Genomic DNA, 17,067 nt, shown 5'->3' with positions numbered 1-17,067 from the left:
CTTGAAGTCATTTGTAAGAGATGGCTCGCGAGATAAAGTGTATGAAAGCATATTCTGCTGCGAAGGCTTCTGCATCAACTCACTCTCAACTCAACCTGGCTGCTCATATATACTTCAGCCGCAGTAAATATGGGTATGGAAGCTAGCTTGTTTTCTCATCGCTTCGTTATTTTACGCTTGGTATCAATGTCAATAATACACTCGCACTCTTTCCAATCCTAGAACGACACCCCTAGCTGCCGTTTTTCTTGGTTCCTAGGCACCTATACCAAGCTTCCTCAGCCGTTCTTTAGCCTTTGATGCTAACTTAATTTGATCATTAATGCGGAGTTTCATAATTTCCAGCTACTATTCACCAGTGACTCCGCATCTTGAGGTATCTGTATTAGATAAACATAGGAGGTACTCGCTGAGCATTTATGGCTGATTGGTATAATAACAAAGCGTCCAAGTTGCTGGCCTTTGCGAGATCATTTTGTGACCAAGCTTGCTGTATCATAGTCCGTAACATCATAAACTTTCGTAAAGGCCTGCGCTCTAGTAACGTCTCTATCGTGACTAGCACCAGTCGACGCTCATCCTCCGTCGATGCTTCAAGTGCTATGACAAAAAGGGGCCAAGGCCGATCACACCTCGTCGTCACCTCCAACGCCCTGTATGCCTCGGCCGCCAGTTTGTTAACATGTGGGGTGTCTCGGGGACTATTACGGGCTACTCGCTGAAGATAGAGAAGCGCGGCAAGACGATAAAGTTCGGCGATTTGAGCGTTGTACAAAGATAATTCGTCCAACTTTGAGATGTCAAATTCCTCGTCTTGGCTGAGCCGATGCAACCGCTGTTCCAGGATTTCCAGGCGTGCGTTGTGCTCTGGAGATTTATAATGCTCGGAATCGCGATCAAGGACGTTATCAAAAATCTCGTGTAGAATGTCTAGCAGCTCAAGGGAGCACCCCCATGATGTCAGAATCTGTATCAGACGATTAGCTTGAGGGATTTTTTCTCTCAGCTTCCTATTTGTAATAAAAAACGGGAAAGGAGAGGGGATGATTGCCGCTACTTGCAGTGTGCTGTGAAACTGAGTGGGGAGGCTTCGAGATGATTTTCCTCTGTCTCGCTATCCATGTCTGCTGCTCGTCTTTCCGAAGCCAGTGAAGAACACTAAACTTGCACATGGTATAATAGTAGAAAATCCAGTCCATCATGGTGGCCGAATCTCCCTCATAAGTATTCCCGGGGGGTATATATCGTATCGACGATTCTTTTGGTGCCGCTGAAAAATATGGCCCAGCGAAGCGACGATTCGCCATTCTCCATCTATATTTATGTACAGGTAGTGAGCTCATGTATATACCAATTGAGTATTTTGATAAAGGAAGAGAAATTGGTAGAATTTATAAGAAGGGGAAGGGTAGTGATAGAAAACATACCTCGTAGACACTTAGCAGCATGCTAGCTGCAATTGCTTGTAACGCTTCGTCTTTATCCCATGGTAGAGATCTATCAATACTAGCCTGTAAATGTTTTATTGCCTCATTTTGGTGCTGTATAGCCTTTGAAGGCACGACAAAAAATTGAAAAGATAGTGCTAGCAAGGCTTGGCGAAGAGCCATAGCCGACGATTTTGTGCTGTTTGCAATCATCTTGATTAGTAGCTGTTGAATATCAGCTGCATTGTCTCCGAATGTCATTTGTACGATTGCAGATTCGTCGCCGCCTAACACGGGTTAATATTAATATTTTATTATGCGTATGGCGAGAAGCGGATGAGACTTACCTTCTGAAGTCAAATATGCAGATTGATTCGAATAATGAGATGACACTGTTTCTGGTACACGTGGCAGAGTCACCTCGTGAGCAAAGTGATTCTGACAAATTTCTATACAACGTTAATTTTCCAAAGATTGCAGCTTCATCTGTCAGCTTCCCAAGCTTACTGCTCCAATTAGGATCTCGTAGCCGCACTGCCAATTCTATGTCTCGATTTCCCAAGTCGATAAAGTAGAGTGGTCGACCGTGTATTGGTAGTTGGACTTTAGGGACACAAAAAAAGGCCCTTCGACTGCCAGGTTCTTTTGGCCATGACAAGAGAATTCCATATCCTACACAGACTTCGCCGCGGCTTTTACAGCTTCCGCAGGATGGAACTTGTCTATCACACGATTTCTTTCGAGCTGCCTCTTCATGTTATTATCCAGTGAGATAAATTCCATATGGCGGAGCTATTGACGTACCTCGACAGTTCCAACATCTTTTTGGGCGGCTCATCATTTGTGTTTATACGGCGATGTTCCCATATGGCAGGGCAAGAGGTTGGTGAATCTGAATGCATTGGGAAAGTTCTTGCGCTAGTGTTATACATCTTGAGTTTTGCCACGGGGTGAATACGTGGTATCACGCGTGCTGCAGCTAAAAGTAAATATTCCATTCACAGGTGGAACTTGGAATATATTTTTTTTTCGCGGCCCCTGGCGAAGCTGCCCCTTTGGTTGTGTTGCTACGGAACATTCTGTTTAGCAGTGTTGCTGTGGATGTTGACAGTGCGTGATGGGGGCGACAGCATCAGCGAATCATGACTAGCGATTCCAACTGATGGGTGCTAGCGGTTAATCTTTATTTATTAGTCTCTGGAAAGTATTTAAATGCATGCGACGGACAGGAACGAAATTGTATGTTTGTCGACAACTCCGACTCATGTCGATTTATTAGCTATTGTCGTCCATTGCGGCTCTGCTAGTGTTTATCTACGCTGTCTCCATCTCCGAGACTGGGACAACTCTTACACACAGGGATCGAACATCAAGAACCTTGAGTTCTGCACCACCAACTAAGAAATATGAGTCAACCAATAGAATTTTGGTCGCATAGTATGGCTAAAGAGTTCCTTAAGCTTGTATTAGAGGATGCACTGACATAAGCCTAGAAATTGGGCCGAATCCTTGGAAGAAGTATTACTAGATCTTCCTTTCAAACATCATCTCCACACTAAACAAAGTCCTTAATAGTGTAATTGTCTTCGAGGAACTGGGCATTCCATACACAACCAACTTTCTGGACTTTGGTGATAACGAAGGAGGCGTCGAGCACCCTGATTTCCTCAAGAAGAACGCTGCAGGACGAGTCCCGCTCATAAACGATCCCGCAACTGGTAAGAAATTACAGAGACGTAAGCTCGTGTTAAAAGAGCCAAAGCTAACATCGCTGCACTCAGGTATGATTCTGACAGAATCTAACGTTATTAACCACTATTTGGTCGACCATTATGACAAAAGCCACATATTCGCCACCAACTCAGAGCAAGATAAGTATCTCGTTGATAAATATCTCGGTTTTCAGAGTAGTGCACAAGCTCCGTTTTTCGCTCAGGTCAGAAAACCTTTTGCTATCCCAATCTATTTGCGACACCAACTATACCTAACTGGTGTTTAGACACTTCAACTGAAGAGAAAGGGCAACGCAGATGGAGTTGTTCATTTCCAGAATCTCGTAAAGAGGACTCTTCGGACCGTTGATGACGAGCTGGAAGGGAAAGAATACCTCGTAGGCGGCAAATGCACCCTAGCGGATCTGGCCTTCGTCCCATGGGATCTCATGTTGGACGCTGTCCTTCAAGGAGACGCCGAGGCCGAGACTGCCCAGGCCAGACAGCAGCTATTCCCTAATTGGTACAGATGGCACACCAAGATCGTTCAGAGGCCGAGTGTTCAGAAAATGATTACCTTGAAGAAGGAGGCTAATTCCAACTGAAGCAAGTCGAGATGGAACAAGCTAGAAGACTTCATTGAACAACCTTTTTTTATCGTGCTAATGGACACAACTCTCTTTTCATCCACAACCATTGCCTTTCTTCCCCCCTGCAGCATGTGATACGCACTCGATTTGTGTTGTTATCAAAAAAAAAAAAAAATTGTGGTAAAAAGACGTGATTGATGTAAATTGCTGGATTTTAGACTCAGAAATGCCATCTTCAACTACCTATACGTCCCCTTCTTCGAAAACTTACGCTTCACCCCTTGGGCGATTGCATCTTCTGGGTTGACGCTTGGCATTTAAGCTTCGCGCTGTTACATTCATCATTTGTATAGTGCCAACAACCCAAATCTAAATTCATAAGCATCATAAAGTCATCTTCCACGTACGATGCTTGCAGGCAGAGGCGTGCCGTAGAGCAAGTGCCCTGTGTTTCTACTATAAAGCACAATTCTATAAGAACGATTTTTAGTGTGGCAATGGTAGCGCTGGTGCCGATTCACCTGCATCTCGAGATTGATGGCGGTCCCAAGCGTGGAAATCTCTTAAACATCTCCACTATACAGCAGCCTTAAGATCTGAAAGCTGAGCCAAGCTTTGATGTGAGTTTTACATGTAGGTAAGTTGGCACACGACTCATGCCATCATTTCTCAACGTTGATCTCCTAGCATGCATTAGCGCTTATCCAGTGTTCAGCCTCATGCTGGAATCAGTGTTTCAGGGCACTTTGCTTGCCGTATCCGCTAAATTCACGCTCCCGCCAGAGGCTAGTTGAGATTTGGCACCCTGCCAGCACCGTGCCGGACTATGGTAGGCGGAAGAATTGTGCATGTATCAAAGGAATAGTTTTCTGTCCGTCTGTAAGTATCCCAGGACCATCTTAGGCGAACCTGCTCGTGCATACAGGCGCATTCTGAGTAATTTAGCGGAAGTATTCCGCCATGATTATACCTTCAAAGTCTTCTTCGCCTAGGTATACTACCGTAAGAGGCTAAGACGACGTCGTTGTGAGGTGTCCCATGATGCAGAGCAAATCACAACAACGGGAAGCAAGTTCTGGTACAACGACATCTTGGCTTTACTTCTCAAATTCAGTGTAAAAGGATATTACCAGTGAATAAAGAGTAATATTGATTCATATAGGCTTTGCTTTCATATCTGTTAACGATGAAAAAGTGGAATTCATTTGCTCATATGGAGCTGTTATCACTGGCAAGAACTACCACTAGTATCGTAAATATAGCCGAGAGACTGCAAAGTTTTGTTTGACAAAAGCAGCTTTGCTCGCATTAAAGGGCATGGTAGTAACAAGAAAGGCACCTCGCATAATTGAAGATAGGTGGGAGGTAATAGATAGATGGATACGGAAACTCGGTGCAGCTTGGCTTCGAATTATACTCCAAAGTGAGGAGGAACAGCTTGACTCTTTAAATAATTTGATCACATTAGTACCAAGATATAAGTTTGCAGAGGCCATACAAGGTGCAATGATATACTGCTGTTCTCTTGATCAACAGCAAGTTCCTATTAGCTCGTATATGGTTGCGGAATACGGAGTGCAAGAGGGGAACCTCTCTCTGGGAGGCACTACTGCATGTAGACGATAATAGATCGGCGCAAATAACATGCAGTGTGTCACTTTTTTGCTGCATCCAAGGAATTAGGAGGAAGGATCCCTGCCTCCGCAAACCTAATTGATGTTACCTTAATTAGAGAGCAACAGTCGTTACGGGCGATCAAGCCCACTGCTTGTTGATTTAGCGTCGTTATTTTGTTTGATCCGCTGACTAACCGCTCTGCGGGCAAAATTTGAACACACAGCGGCTGAATTATACACACATATAAACGCTGATCACCTTCTAAAGAGGTGCTCATATTATGTGCTTATACATTTTACGTTTTACGATTCTTGGCACTCAATTTGAGGATTGATCTTGCATGGAATCTTTTGAGCAGTTTTAGCATTTCCTATTCCTGTCAAGGATATCGCGGATGACCTGTATTTATCCAAAATCCTTCCGTAAAGTGCTGTATGATGATGCAATGCACGACGCTGGGAGAGCGTCTTGAAAGCTGGCCCGGAGCAAATTGCTTGTATTTTGCCCTTTATGACGATATGAGCGAAAAAACCGTTTCGAATGAAAAAAAAAATAGAAACGCGGCTGGAGACTTTTCACGATGAAAGTAGCTGAAGCGAGACGCATGAACAAACGCCACAATGTCACAGCGCCGCGGAAGAATAGTAGCTAGAGCCGGTTTGCAATGGTGCGCACACAGTAGCGTCCGCGCTTTTCCGGCGGAGCAAAGTGGGCTTTACACAGGAAAAACAATCTCCTGAGGGTGTCACCAGCTCTAGATTCCAAAGGGCAGCCAGCTTAGCCTAGCCACACACAGAATGGCTGTATTAAACTTTTCCATACCCAGAAAGCAATGCGTTACCAATAATGCAGCCATCTCAACCAAGCTACCCCCTGCTTAGTCGGGCACAAGGGCCCCAGGAGGATTTCCTGCACTATGCTTAGCTGTAAGCTTTCCTACAGTTGCGATGATATCAGACTTACAAAGCTTGATTCCATTTTTTCCCACTTTCATTTGCTTCTGATTCCACTGTTGAATAGCGTGACTGGTAGGGCAGATTGCCATAAATAAGATCCATGCTCTCTTCTCCATTCTACGTTTTCAATCAGTTCACTAGCATCCAACTTCACCAACATCTTACCAGACTCTCAACCTACTTCGAATCTAACAAACAAACCGTTAAACCACCTCTTCAAAATGGCGGAAAAGGTACAGTTCAAAATGACTCAACTGTGCATAGAATCATACTGACATATTTTGCATAGTTTACTATTTATACCTCCCCTGAATCCCAGTGGGTAGGCGTCATGCATTTGGCGCTGGTCGAGAAAGGTCTCAAGCAAGACGTAGATTACGATGTAAAGGAAGTCAGTCTTTGTAAGTATCAGAGCCTATCAACTTCGTATATAGTTTCTGCACTAACATCTCGCCATCCAGCAAACGGCGACAACTTCGCTCCCGACTATATCGCAATCAACCCCAACGGGACGGTGCCTTCTCTCACTGCCCCTTCCCTCTCCAAGCCTATCACGGAAAGTGCCGACATCCTCCGATGGATCGATGCCAGAGGAACAAAGACTCTTGCACCTGAAGATGCAGCTCGATCAAAGGAGATAGTTGATCTCGTACACTCACCATCCATGAGCACCAACCTAATTCTATTCCAGGCACGAGATGCAAATGAGATGACGAACAAGAAAAACAGCTTCTGGAATACTTTTCTTGAAGGCCGTCAGTCACGTTTAGACAAAGAGCTCGCCGCACAGCCCAGCCACCCATTCTATGTTTCCAAGACGGCTGAAAATCTGTCTGTGACTTCACTGTATCGGGCTGATGTTGGGCCCACCCATGAGGATTTCTACAAGATGACGGACGACATGTATCGCACCCTGGCTGCAGGCCTTGACAAGCTCGACAGCTTGATTGCACTGCCATATGCGGCTGGTTCGCGGGTTAGTGAGGCAGACTACAATGCCGTTCCATGGCTCTCGCACGCCATGATGGGGGCCGATACACCAGTCAAAGACGTTCAAGACTTTGGACCCCTGGAACGCTTGGTTCAGAAAACGGTGCCCGATTTCAAGATTGGTTCGAAGACCAGAGAGTGGTGGGCAAATATCGCAAAGACAAAGGCGTTCAAGGAGGTGTTCCCTGCTTTGCACTAGGATGCTAGTACGCAGCTGAAAAGTTGACTTGGCTTCAAGGACGAGTATGAATGAACAATAATGTATATTAATAGATTGCTATCGTTACAAAAGTTATTGTTTTGACAATTGACCTTTTATCACATTACAAGCGCTATTGTGAAGCATGTTCCTCGAGTGATTCGCGCCCTAAAACACTGGCTTTCCAGTATATGTTGGGCGGATTTGTTAATGTTTACTGTTTCATAAATGACTGAACGGTTGACTATGATTAAAGATAATTTAAAATACGTTCAACGCTTCTGGTTCCCAATCGATGTTTCTTCGCCACACAAAGCAGCTGTGGCATGACTTTAGCTCTTTTCTGCCACCTCAGTCACGACGTGCGTCTCATATGCATCAACCTTCTCTGACGCAAACTTGCGAGCCGAAATCTTTCTTGCAAACAAAATGTCAAGCTCTTCATATGTACGTCCCTTGGTTTCGGGCAATCTGAAATAAGCCCATATGAAGGTGAGAAGAGCAGTGCCACCCCAAAAGAATCCTGTCTTTCCAGAGGCATTCCAAGCGGTAGGATTCATAAAATAAGGCTCAAGGACCTGTAAATGGTAAGCAACTCGTGCCGAAACAGACATAACATATGGTTAAAAGGCGACATTGAAAGGGGCTTACCTGAGACACAATGTTTACGATCTGATATGCCGTCCTAGCCAGTGAAACCGTAAGCGGACGCAATCTGATGGATGATGTTTCCGAGACAATCGCGTAAGCCAATGGGCCTACTGTCAAAGCATATACGAGGAGCCATAAAATGCAAAGTGCAGCTTCTGCCCATATCGCGTTCTTAGCCGACGTCGCAGCATTGATAATGCCGATAATGAAAAGGATAGTAAATAGTATGCCTTGACCAGAAACATATAGGGTTCGCCGACCAAAGTGAGTGATCAAAAACCATGAAAACACTGTTCCAAGAAACGCAATGGCCGTGCCTCCTAGATTCAGCTGATACGCGTGATCGGCGCTCATACCGGCTGTAGTAAAAAAGTAACTAGGTGAGTAGGCAAACGAGCTTCCAGAAAGAATCTGGCCAAAGAAGGCCACGCAGCAAATCTCTGTTCGGCGGAGATCGGTGCCTTTGAAGCATTCCACGTAGGATTTGCTTTCCTTGGCTTGCGCTGCTTCAATATTGACAGTGTGGACCATCATGGCGAGCTGGCCACTGATCTGGTCTTCGGTTTTATTTCCTCCTAGGCGTCGTAGACTTTGTTTCGCGTCATCCACGCGGTCCTTTCGTACAAGATACCATGGACTTTCCGGCGCGAAGAAACAGACAATCATGAGAGGAACGGGCCAGATCCACTGAATCGCAAACGGGATACGATAAGCCCACTGATCTTGACGGTGAATCAGGCCCTCAAGGACGCCTGCTGCGATGAATTGACCAATTGCCCAGCACAAGTTTACATACGTCGTAAGATAACCTCGCAGGTTTGTAGGGCAAACCTCTGACGCATATGATGGACTGGCGACGGCAAAGACACCCCATGCTAGACCACAGAGGATTTGGCCTACCAACAATACAGCAGCGGAACTGGCGAAAAATACGATGAAGATGAAAGCGTTCATGAAAAACAGGGCTCCGATCATAACATGGCGGTAGCCTAACACAGACACAAGATAGCCGTTCAAGATGCCGCCTAGATTCGAATCCTAGATTAGCGACACGAAATGCAATGGAAAGTTAAGACTGTCATACCGAAAATAGCACCCACGGTACTTCCCATATTCAAGCCAGACTGCCACGGCGCCGAGACCTGGTATCCAATCGAGCCTCCATAATCTTGGCCGTACTTCTTCGCAAACTCAGGATAACCGAAAAAATTGCCCATCAAGATTGTATCGTAGCCTTCCATAATGATACTCATTGAGATAAGCATAGACCAAAAGACAGCCTTTCGATTGCTTTTGAGGGCCTCGAGTAGAGTTTGGGAATGCTCTTCGTCAGAGGCATGCTTGGCATCGACAATGGCGCCTTCGCCAAGTGTATCCTCGAGGTGGGTAGCCGCCACCTTTGTGATGTTTGTTTCCGCCATTGTTACAGTAGAGTGACTAAATTGCCGTCACCAACCAAGGATTACTCCCTAGAAAGATGAGAGACAGTTTAAACACGAAGACTTCCACCGGTTCCAATTTGGAGAAATCACGAAATCCTTATACAAATTGGCGAGCCATGATGTTGGAGTAGCCGCCAGTCAGCAGGCATGACTAGCCTGTGCAAGTTCCTGCGTCAACGATCATTGGAGCGCCAAAGTTGTACATCCAGGGAATCAGAACGGTCTAAGCTGCAAGGAATAGGTCAGCGCCGCCAGTTGTCGAACGACACGAGGCGTTGTTGGATTATTTATCCAGACGGCTAACTGGTATTAGGCTATATTTCAAATCTTATTGCACTAGACCCCGAACTCTTGAACCATCTCCTCCATAAACAGCCTTGACAGGCCTCTAGCCCTTACCGAGTTGTGCAAACTCATTGTTATGGTCTTATAGCGACTCCAACTTCCCTCATCCAACAGCCAAACCCCACGCTCGCCCCTCTTTTACCCGAGAGCAGCTCGTGCTCGTGCTATCTGTTCACGACTTGGTGTAACGGAACAATATCCTCCGTAGCTGAATTAGCACTAGATTGGCTGTCCTGTAGACGAGCTAATGACTTGGTTCCATTTCACTCCGCAAATTCAAGGATCTAGAGGCCAGTGTGGAGTAGTATGGCACGCTTGTACTCTCATCATGGGACACAAATCACCATGGTGAAAGGTCTGGCTCAACGTAAACAAAATAACTGCAATAGCATGACGTACGGTGTGTAACAGCCCTCATGGGCGCATAAAGATGGTCAAGCTTCAAGTAGATATGTAACCTGAGTTATATGCGCCATGCAAGAAAACGCACCTGAGATAACTGTCGTGAGCAGTAATAGATAGACCTCCCCGATGCCTCCTTCGGTTCAGTGATGGAAGTGGACCGTAGCATTTACGAGATCGTATGCATATACCTAATCTTCCGTAACGATACCACGCACCATGGTGATGTGCGTATAGGTGTCTACTCCGTAGTAGGCTATACTTTGGGTGGTCGTATTTCGTATCTGTAGCAGTTATGCATAGATAAGTATTTCGGAAGATCGGATTGATGTGAGCCGAGGCGCTCATGTGGTTATATGTAATATGATGTGTCGCAATGGTTGCGATGATCTGAGATAAAAAGATACTGATATAATGCTCGGACTTATCCCAAAGCTCGCATGCAAAACTTATTTAAACTTTTATATGCGTAGAGAGAGTATTGATAACGATGAGTAGCGTCGTTCTTGAGGAACGTGATGCAGCAGCTAATCTGGTGAAGCGCACAATAGCTGCATGCACTCGGTGCAGACACTCTGGAGATTCAGGTAAAAATAGCGCAACAGACAATCCAGTGGACTCAAAAACATAGTCTGGCGCTGTTGGTTTTTTTTTTTTTTTTTGTTGCTGAGAAAACAGAGCATCAGTGTTGCATGGACATTGTCATAATATCTTACTATTGAGTCTAGCCTTCTCAATCTAGGTACAGTTGCAATTGACTGAAGGCCTGAGTCGAACGTTTCTTATATCCACTCATCTCCCGCTCAAATGCGCGAAGCAATTCATGGGATACGATATACAAGTCATTAAATTAGATGTCGAGGAGCTATCCCATTACCCAGCTTTCCAGTTGACCGCTAATATCCAATAGGTATTAGCCAACAACACGATATTGGAGATAAAGATAGTTATTAATAAAACCACAACTGCAAATCGTTATAAAATAACAAGCAATCAATTTCCATCTCTAGCAGCGTTTCTAGATGAGCATTATGTTTTTGTGAACTCACAAAATGGTTTGTCGGTAGTGCCACGGCTTAAGCGTGATAAACATCGTACGACTTATACTAACAAAAGCCTTCCATAGCTTTATTTAATTATGGCGCTCACTAAGTAGTACTGCTATTTACCAACGGCAAAACTGCCTTTTAGCGCTCCAATCCCATCTCTCAAGGCTGCTACATACACCAAGTTCCGTCATGTTTAGCCTAAACGGGGACATCTCACTGACCCCACGACTACCACTAGCTTCGCATGTAAGGTTATGGAGCTCTCTTTAATATCTGACCGAGGAGGGGTTTGTCCTTATTGATGTAGCCTCTTCCGTCGGTTATAATACCTCTAGCCATACAGGTCAATTGACAGTAGTAATAGTCCTCAATTACAGAGAAAGCGTTTTCGCAAAAAAAACATCATGAAGTTCCGAGATGGAATGTGGCTGCCCATTGAGGGCAAGAGGACAGAATATGCAGAGGATATTTACACTGCCACGCAGAGGCCAGACGGCCGAGCTTTGTCTTTGCTATGTCCCACGAAGCATGTCCGGTCAAGAGGTGATACCCTGAACTTACCCACTGTGACGCTGGTAAGCACGCTCTAATTGTCAAATAATTTGTTCACGGCTCTCACATTTGCATTTAGGATATTGAAGCTGTTTTCGATGGCGTGATTTCTGTTGAGACAACGCACTGGTCTGGAGCTGCCAATAAAGGTCCTAACTTTGATCTCTTTCCCGCCGGAAAGCCTGTAGATGATGCCAAGATATCTGTATCAGATAAAGGCACAACAATCTCGTCAGGTTCTCTCAGTGCCACTGTTCACCCTGACCAGCACACGTTTGACATCCGCTTTCATGCAACGGATGGATCCAAGCAGCTCACTTCGTTGTTAAATCGCAGCATTGGCTTTGCTTATGGCCCAGCACCCAGCAGCCCGCTTCAGCTTGATGATATGAGAAATTTCGACCATTACATCTTTACACAGACGACGCTGAGCGTGGGGGAAACTGTTCACGGACTTGGTGAACGTTTTGGCGCTTTCAATAAGGTGGGCCAAAGCGTCAGTCTATGGAATGCAGACGGCGGTACGTCGTCGGACCAGGCTTATAAGAACATATCTTTTTGGCTGAGTAGCCGCGGTTATGGCGTGTTTATTGATACTCCGGATCATGTTGAGCTTGAAATTGGCAGCGAACGGTCATGCCGTGTACAGACAAGCGTGAAAGGACAACGTCTCAAATGGTATCTGATTTACGGACCCTCGCCAAAAGAAGTTCTCTATAAATACACGATTTTAACGGGCAGGGCCGGCCGGGTTCCTAGCTGGAGCTTCGGCTTGTGGCTTTCGACGTCGTTTACAACAAGCTATGACGAGAAAACTGTCTCCTCGTTTTTAGAGGGGATGAAAAGCCGTGATATTCCGGTTGAAGTCTTTCATTACGACTGCTTCTGGTTGAAGGCGTTTCATTGGTGCGATTTCGTGTTTGACACCGAGATGTTTCCCGATCCCAAAGGCATGATAAGTCGGATTAAAGCCAGTGGACTTGTCAAAAAGGTCTGCGTCTGGACTAATCCTTATCTTGGCCAAGCGTCGCCTGTTTTTAAGATGGCAGCAGAGAAAGGTTATCTACTGAAACGCAAAAATGGCGACGTTTGGCAGACTGATCTCTGGCAGGCTGGAATGGGGCTTATTGACTTTACAAACCCTGAAGCTACCAAATGGTTTACCGGCTGCATGGAGCAACTCTTTAATACGGGTATCGATTCCATCAAGACGGATTTTGGAGAGAGAATCCCGACAGGCGATGTCCAATGGTACGATGAAAACGTGGACCCGTCAAAGATGCACAACTACTATTCGTTTATTTACAACAAGATTGTATATGAGGCTTTACAAAAACGATACGGCGAGAATGAAGCAGTTCTCTTTGCACGATCTTCAACCGCCGGTTCACAACGTTTCCCACTACAGTGGGGTGGTGACTGCGAGTCAACCCCCGAAGCAATGGCAGAATCGCTTCGTGGGGGGGTTATCCCTTGGCCTATGTGGTTTTTCTTTTTGGAGCGTGGATATCGGTGGATTCGAAGGCTCCCCACCTCCCTGGATCTACAAACGCTGGGTTGCTTTCGGTTTGTTAACATCTCACAGCCGTCTTCATGGTAGCAACAGCTACCGCGTCCCATGGACAATTGACAACGACGACCAAGGAGAACAGAGCTCTTCAAAAACATTGGCAAGATGGACTGCTCTAAAGGCTCGCCTTATGCCTTACCTCTATGCACAAGCCATGGAAGCTATTGCTGGTGGCCTTCCGCTGAGTGTCCGCGCCATGTGCCTTGAGTTTCCAGATGATCCAACTTCCTGGTATTTGGATCGCCAATTCATGATTGGATCAAAATTGCTAGTAGCTCCAATCTTTGAAGAATCAGGGGAAGTAGAGTTCTACTTACCTGAGGGACGGTGGACGAATTTTTTCACAGGCGAAGTGAAATCGGGGCCTAGATGGGTGAGGGAAACTCACGACTTCGATACGCTACCATTCTATGTGCGTGAAAATACTGTATTAGTTTTGGGCAAAGAAGGTGAACGACGGACAGTATATGACTACGTCAAGGACGTCGAGGTTCGTCTATATCATGTTAACGCCGGAGCTAAGGCGAACCTCGTGGATAGTGACGGTAACTCAAAGGGCACTTTGGAAGTGGATTCTAATAATGATCTCGTGGGCCAGGATCTTCTTCAGAGCGGAACAAATGTTCTGGTCATATCAAAATAAGGTGGAGAAAATAGACACAATTAGATAAATATGTAGCTGCATAGAGGTGCTTCTGTATATCGTATCTTTGGCACAGTAAATAGAAGTCGGCTATCAAAAAGGACGCAGCGGGCAACATGATATTATAAAAAGAAATGTATCGCCATAGCCCCAAGTTCCTCTAACTATTTGAATGGAAACACATAAAATTTCAATGGCGGTTTAAAGCTATCTCTATGAGGCTTTTTCAACCCATCAAAACTCTTATCAAGGCAAAGAATACCGTTTTATAATATCCACTGACTCACATATGAATTGTGTAGCGGAAAAGTAGGTTAGGTATTCTCGGATCTAGTCACAGTGCCTTCCCTAACTAGCAGAGGGAACTGAACGATAGCTACAGTATACGAAATTTTAGACTCCTGTGACAGTCTTTGACGATTTGAGTGCAAACAAAGGTTGAATGACCTGTAGATAGAAGCTCATATGACTTGAGTTGGGCAATAAGCGTTGAATATCATTTGTTGCGCAAACACAACTTATGGATGAACTTTCTGCGCTGTACCAAAATAATACTTGTAAAATAAGAATTAACTTAACTACACGTGGCAGTCTAAATACTGCATATGCTAGAAAGGACAAGAAGTCAGGTTGGAATGATTCTAACGTCGTGTTCCAAGGCGTACTAATCCATATTGGAGAAAACAGCATTGTTGCACAGAAGTGTTGCCAAGATGCCAAGATGCCAAGTGGTGTAGAATTAGTAGTATTACCAATCTATACGTATAAACCGTAACTTAGACAACTGTAATACCAAGTCTGATGAACTATAGACGCGTAAAATACCAAACGCTACGCATAACCGTTTTGATGCAAGTAAATCCATAAGTAATATATACAAATATTCAGAACGATATAAGACTAGAGAAGATTGCAAAATAAAGTCAAGGACAAATCTCACCGGCCCTCTTTGTTCAGCGTCTCAAGCTGTGCATCCTGAGAAACTGGCAGATAAGTCTGGTCCTTTTTGCTGTGTGCATAACGATCTTTAGCCCAGCCATATAGGGCACTTCCACTCAAGATCAGAGCCATGCTGCCAGCACGGTTGGCAGTCAACGGCTCTCCCAGAGTTATGACGGCGACGGAGCTCTGGGCTACTCCTCGTGCGGCTGTTACAATCATGTGCGTAGTTGGGCTGGTAACCTCAAGCTGCATGAAGGTGGCTATTGTGAGTAGAAATCCGGCAACACCGGTCAACACCGCAGTGCCTAGAAACTGATGGGCAGTAGCAGATGCATCAGGCGTCTCCGCTGAGCTCAGAACAGCTACCGTAGTTCCCATTTCTCCGGACAGAAGGAGCAGCGGCAGATAAAATGCAATAGCCATGACATTCGACATCCAGACCATCTGCCACATTCCCTCGCTGCTTTTTCCGAGAAAGCGCTTTACAACCACGGACTCAACAGCTGTAGTGAAACTCGAGATAACTCCAAGCAATACGCCTTTCCCGCTTGTTAGCATCTGGCTATAATCAGATGCCATTCCGGCGCCGAAGCCGGCCATGACCAAAGCACAGCCGCCAAGTGACAGTGGCGGATAGTATGGGCGCGGTCGAAGTACAATAAGCGATAGAATTAGAGTAAATGGGAGCAGGAGACCGCGAGCGATCTGGTAGACGGAAGCGTTAACCGAAGCCAAGCAGTACGTCTTGGCGAGGATGCCGACAAGTCGAGCAGCAGTGAGTGGAAGAAGTGCAACCCATGCCTACAGATGATGGGGGTTAATATTAGCAGCGACTCTTCAAGTGTTAAGTACGATTCAAGTGCAACTTCAGCGGCAACGGCACAATACCGTAGAGCTGTCAACACTTTTACTACCACTTCACAACATACCGAAACGGGCCTTGACAACGTAATCCACTTCGTAAAGCAGCCGATAGTAGTGAGCAGAACAACTTGTACTGTTGTCTGGAAGGCGAGCAGTGTCACAGGGGCATCGATACCATTCAGTGCTGACTTGGAGAGAATCGTACTCAAGATCGCACAGGTGGAATGGAAGAGCACCGTCAGAGCAACTCGGCGCCGGGACGGCGGTTGGGGCTCTATGACCTCACTCATGATGGAAAACCGGTCGTTGGGGAAAAGATATTGAACGAGTGACTAGAAAAACATAAAATGAACGGCAGGAAAATTATCTCCCAAAACGCAGCGCCAAAGAGAATATTCTACAATGAGTTTACTTCAAACCATTTGTTACGAAACAAAAAAAAATCCGGAGTAGTGATTGCTATGGCTTTTGCAGCCGCAACTCCGGGCAGCACTACTGCTTCTAGGATCTACCTGGGAATAACAGTTAAGGGGTAAGCTACGCTAATGCCGCTCTGACTACTCCATATCAAGGAAAGATGTCTGCCTTGCGGCTCTCAGGCTATGAATGGCAAGGTAGGTAGAAGTTAGAAGACGCCGCTAGCCTGACCTACAAATCCATAGCGGAGATTTCTTATCAACCCTGGGTTAGCACAGGCCACAGAGAGGCACGAAGCGCCTGTATTGCACCTGGAGCTCTATCGACTGGCTATCCATTTGCTTTAGCGTATCTACTAAAAGTGTTTGGTCGAGTGCTGTGATATTCGGACGAGCGCCACTATCATTAGTATTCAGCTAGAACGTCTATATGGGTCTGCGAATAAAGGCTCAACACCTGACGGCCCCGAGTGGACGATGGAGTCGTGCCATACTTCACACCTGTAACACGACTCTGCCTAGTCGAAAACGTCTTTTGTCGATCGGCCGTTACGCGTCTTATCTGCCCACCCCTTTTCCGAGCAAGATGGCAAATCTACTCCGTAAATAGCAGGAACACTAACAAGACACGACGTGCCAAGTAACAGACCTGGGATCTGTCAACTGCGGCTGATGACACGGCTGGTGAGCATGCGCAACC

At 45.7% G+C, this 17,067-nt stretch overlaps 6 protein-coding genes across 6 annotated transcripts; 3 read left to right on the top strand and 3 right to left on the bottom strand.

Moving 5' to 3' along the window:
* Positions 1 to 385: 385 nt before the first annotated feature.
* On the bottom strand, positions 386 to 1,448 carry TrAtP1_002705 (uncharacterized protein; the record flags this gene model as incomplete). The annotated part of the gene is made up of 2 exons (XM_066111578.1): positions 386 to 967; positions 1,428 to 1,448. 2 exons carry the CDS (start codon positions 1,446 to 1,448, stop codon positions 386 to 388), a joined length of 603 nt encoding a protein of 200 aa, XP_065967654.1.
* A 1,385-nt stretch (positions 1,449 to 2,833) lies between these two features.
* On the top strand, positions 2,834 to 3,744 carry TrAtP1_002704 (uncharacterized protein; the record flags this gene model as incomplete). Its single annotated transcript, XM_014093801.2, has 5 exons — positions 2,834 to 2,864; positions 2,921 to 2,945; positions 3,003 to 3,145; positions 3,209 to 3,363; positions 3,427 to 3,744. 5 exons carry the CDS (start codon positions 2,834 to 2,836, stop codon positions 3,742 to 3,744), a joined length of 672 nt encoding a protein of 223 aa, XP_013949276.2.
* Positions 3,745 to 6,098: 2,354 nt separating this feature from the next.
* TrAtP1_002703 (uncharacterized protein) lies at positions 6,099 to 7,603 on the top strand. The gene is made up of 3 exons (XM_014093800.2): positions 6,099 to 6,535; positions 6,592 to 6,703; positions 6,764 to 7,603. The coding sequence occupies exons 1-3, from the start codon at positions 6,524 to 6,526 to the stop codon at positions 7,489 to 7,491; spliced, it is 852 nt and encodes a 283-aa protein (XP_013949275.1). The 5' UTR covers positions 6,099 to 6,523; the 3' UTR covers positions 7,492 to 7,603.
* Positions 7,604 to 7,823: 220 nt separating this feature from the next.
* TrAtP1_002702 (uncharacterized protein) lies at positions 7,824 to 9,563 on the bottom strand (the record flags this gene model as incomplete). The annotated part of the gene is made up of 3 exons (XM_014093799.2): positions 7,824 to 8,069; positions 8,143 to 9,167; positions 9,227 to 9,563. The coding sequence occupies 3 exons, from the start codon at positions 9,561 to 9,563 to the stop codon at positions 7,824 to 7,826; spliced, it is 1,608 nt and encodes a 535-aa protein (XP_013949274.1).
* Positions 9,564 to 11,784: 2,221 nt separating this feature from the next.
* Positions 11,785 to 14,145, top strand: TrAtP1_002701 (uncharacterized protein; the record flags this gene model as incomplete). Its single annotated transcript, XM_066111577.1, has 3 exons — positions 11,785 to 11,955; positions 12,012 to 13,444; positions 13,518 to 14,145. The coding sequence occupies 3 exons, from the start codon at positions 11,785 to 11,787 to the stop codon at positions 14,143 to 14,145; spliced, it is 2,232 nt and encodes a 743-aa protein (XP_065967653.1).
* Positions 14,146 to 14,861: 716 nt separating this feature from the next.
* Positions 14,862 to 16,381, bottom strand: TrAtP1_002700 (uncharacterized protein). The gene is made up of 2 exons (XM_014093817.2): positions 16,017 to 16,381; positions 14,862 to 15,888 (listed from the first exon to the last, which is right to left on the bottom strand). The coding sequence occupies exons 1-2, from the start codon at positions 16,239 to 16,241 to the stop codon at positions 15,082 to 15,084; spliced, it is 1,032 nt and encodes a 343-aa protein (XP_013949292.2). The 5' UTR covers positions 16,242 to 16,381; the 3' UTR covers positions 14,862 to 15,081.
* Between the last annotated feature and the right edge of the window lie 686 nt (positions 16,382 to 17,067).

Source organism: Trichoderma atroviride, chromosome 2 (assembly GCF_020647795.1).
Source record: "Trichoderma atroviride chromosome 2, complete sequence".
NCBI lineage: Eukaryota > Fungi > Ascomycota > Sordariomycetes > Hypocreales > Hypocreaceae > Trichoderma > Trichoderma atroviride.
Note: the sequence above shows the minus strand (reverse complement) of the source record. Positions and strands in the feature narration are given on the sequence as shown.

Excerpts from the sequence above, each read along its gene's own strand:
- TrAtP1_002703 (XM_014093800.2), top strand. Across the intron at positions 6,704-6,763 it reads TGTAAAGGAAGTCAGTCTTT|CAAACGGCGACAACTTCGCT; the intron begins GTAAGTATCAGA and ends CTCGCCATCCAG.
- TrAtP1_002700 (XM_014093817.2), bottom strand. The coding sequence starts at position 16,241 with ATGAGTGAGGTCATAGAGCCCCAACCGCCGTCCCGGCGCCGAGTTGCT. Across the intron at positions 15,889-16,016 it reads CGTTGTCAAGGCCCGTTTCG|GCATGGGTTGCACTTCTTCC; the intron begins GTATGTTGTGAA and ends CATCATCTGTAG.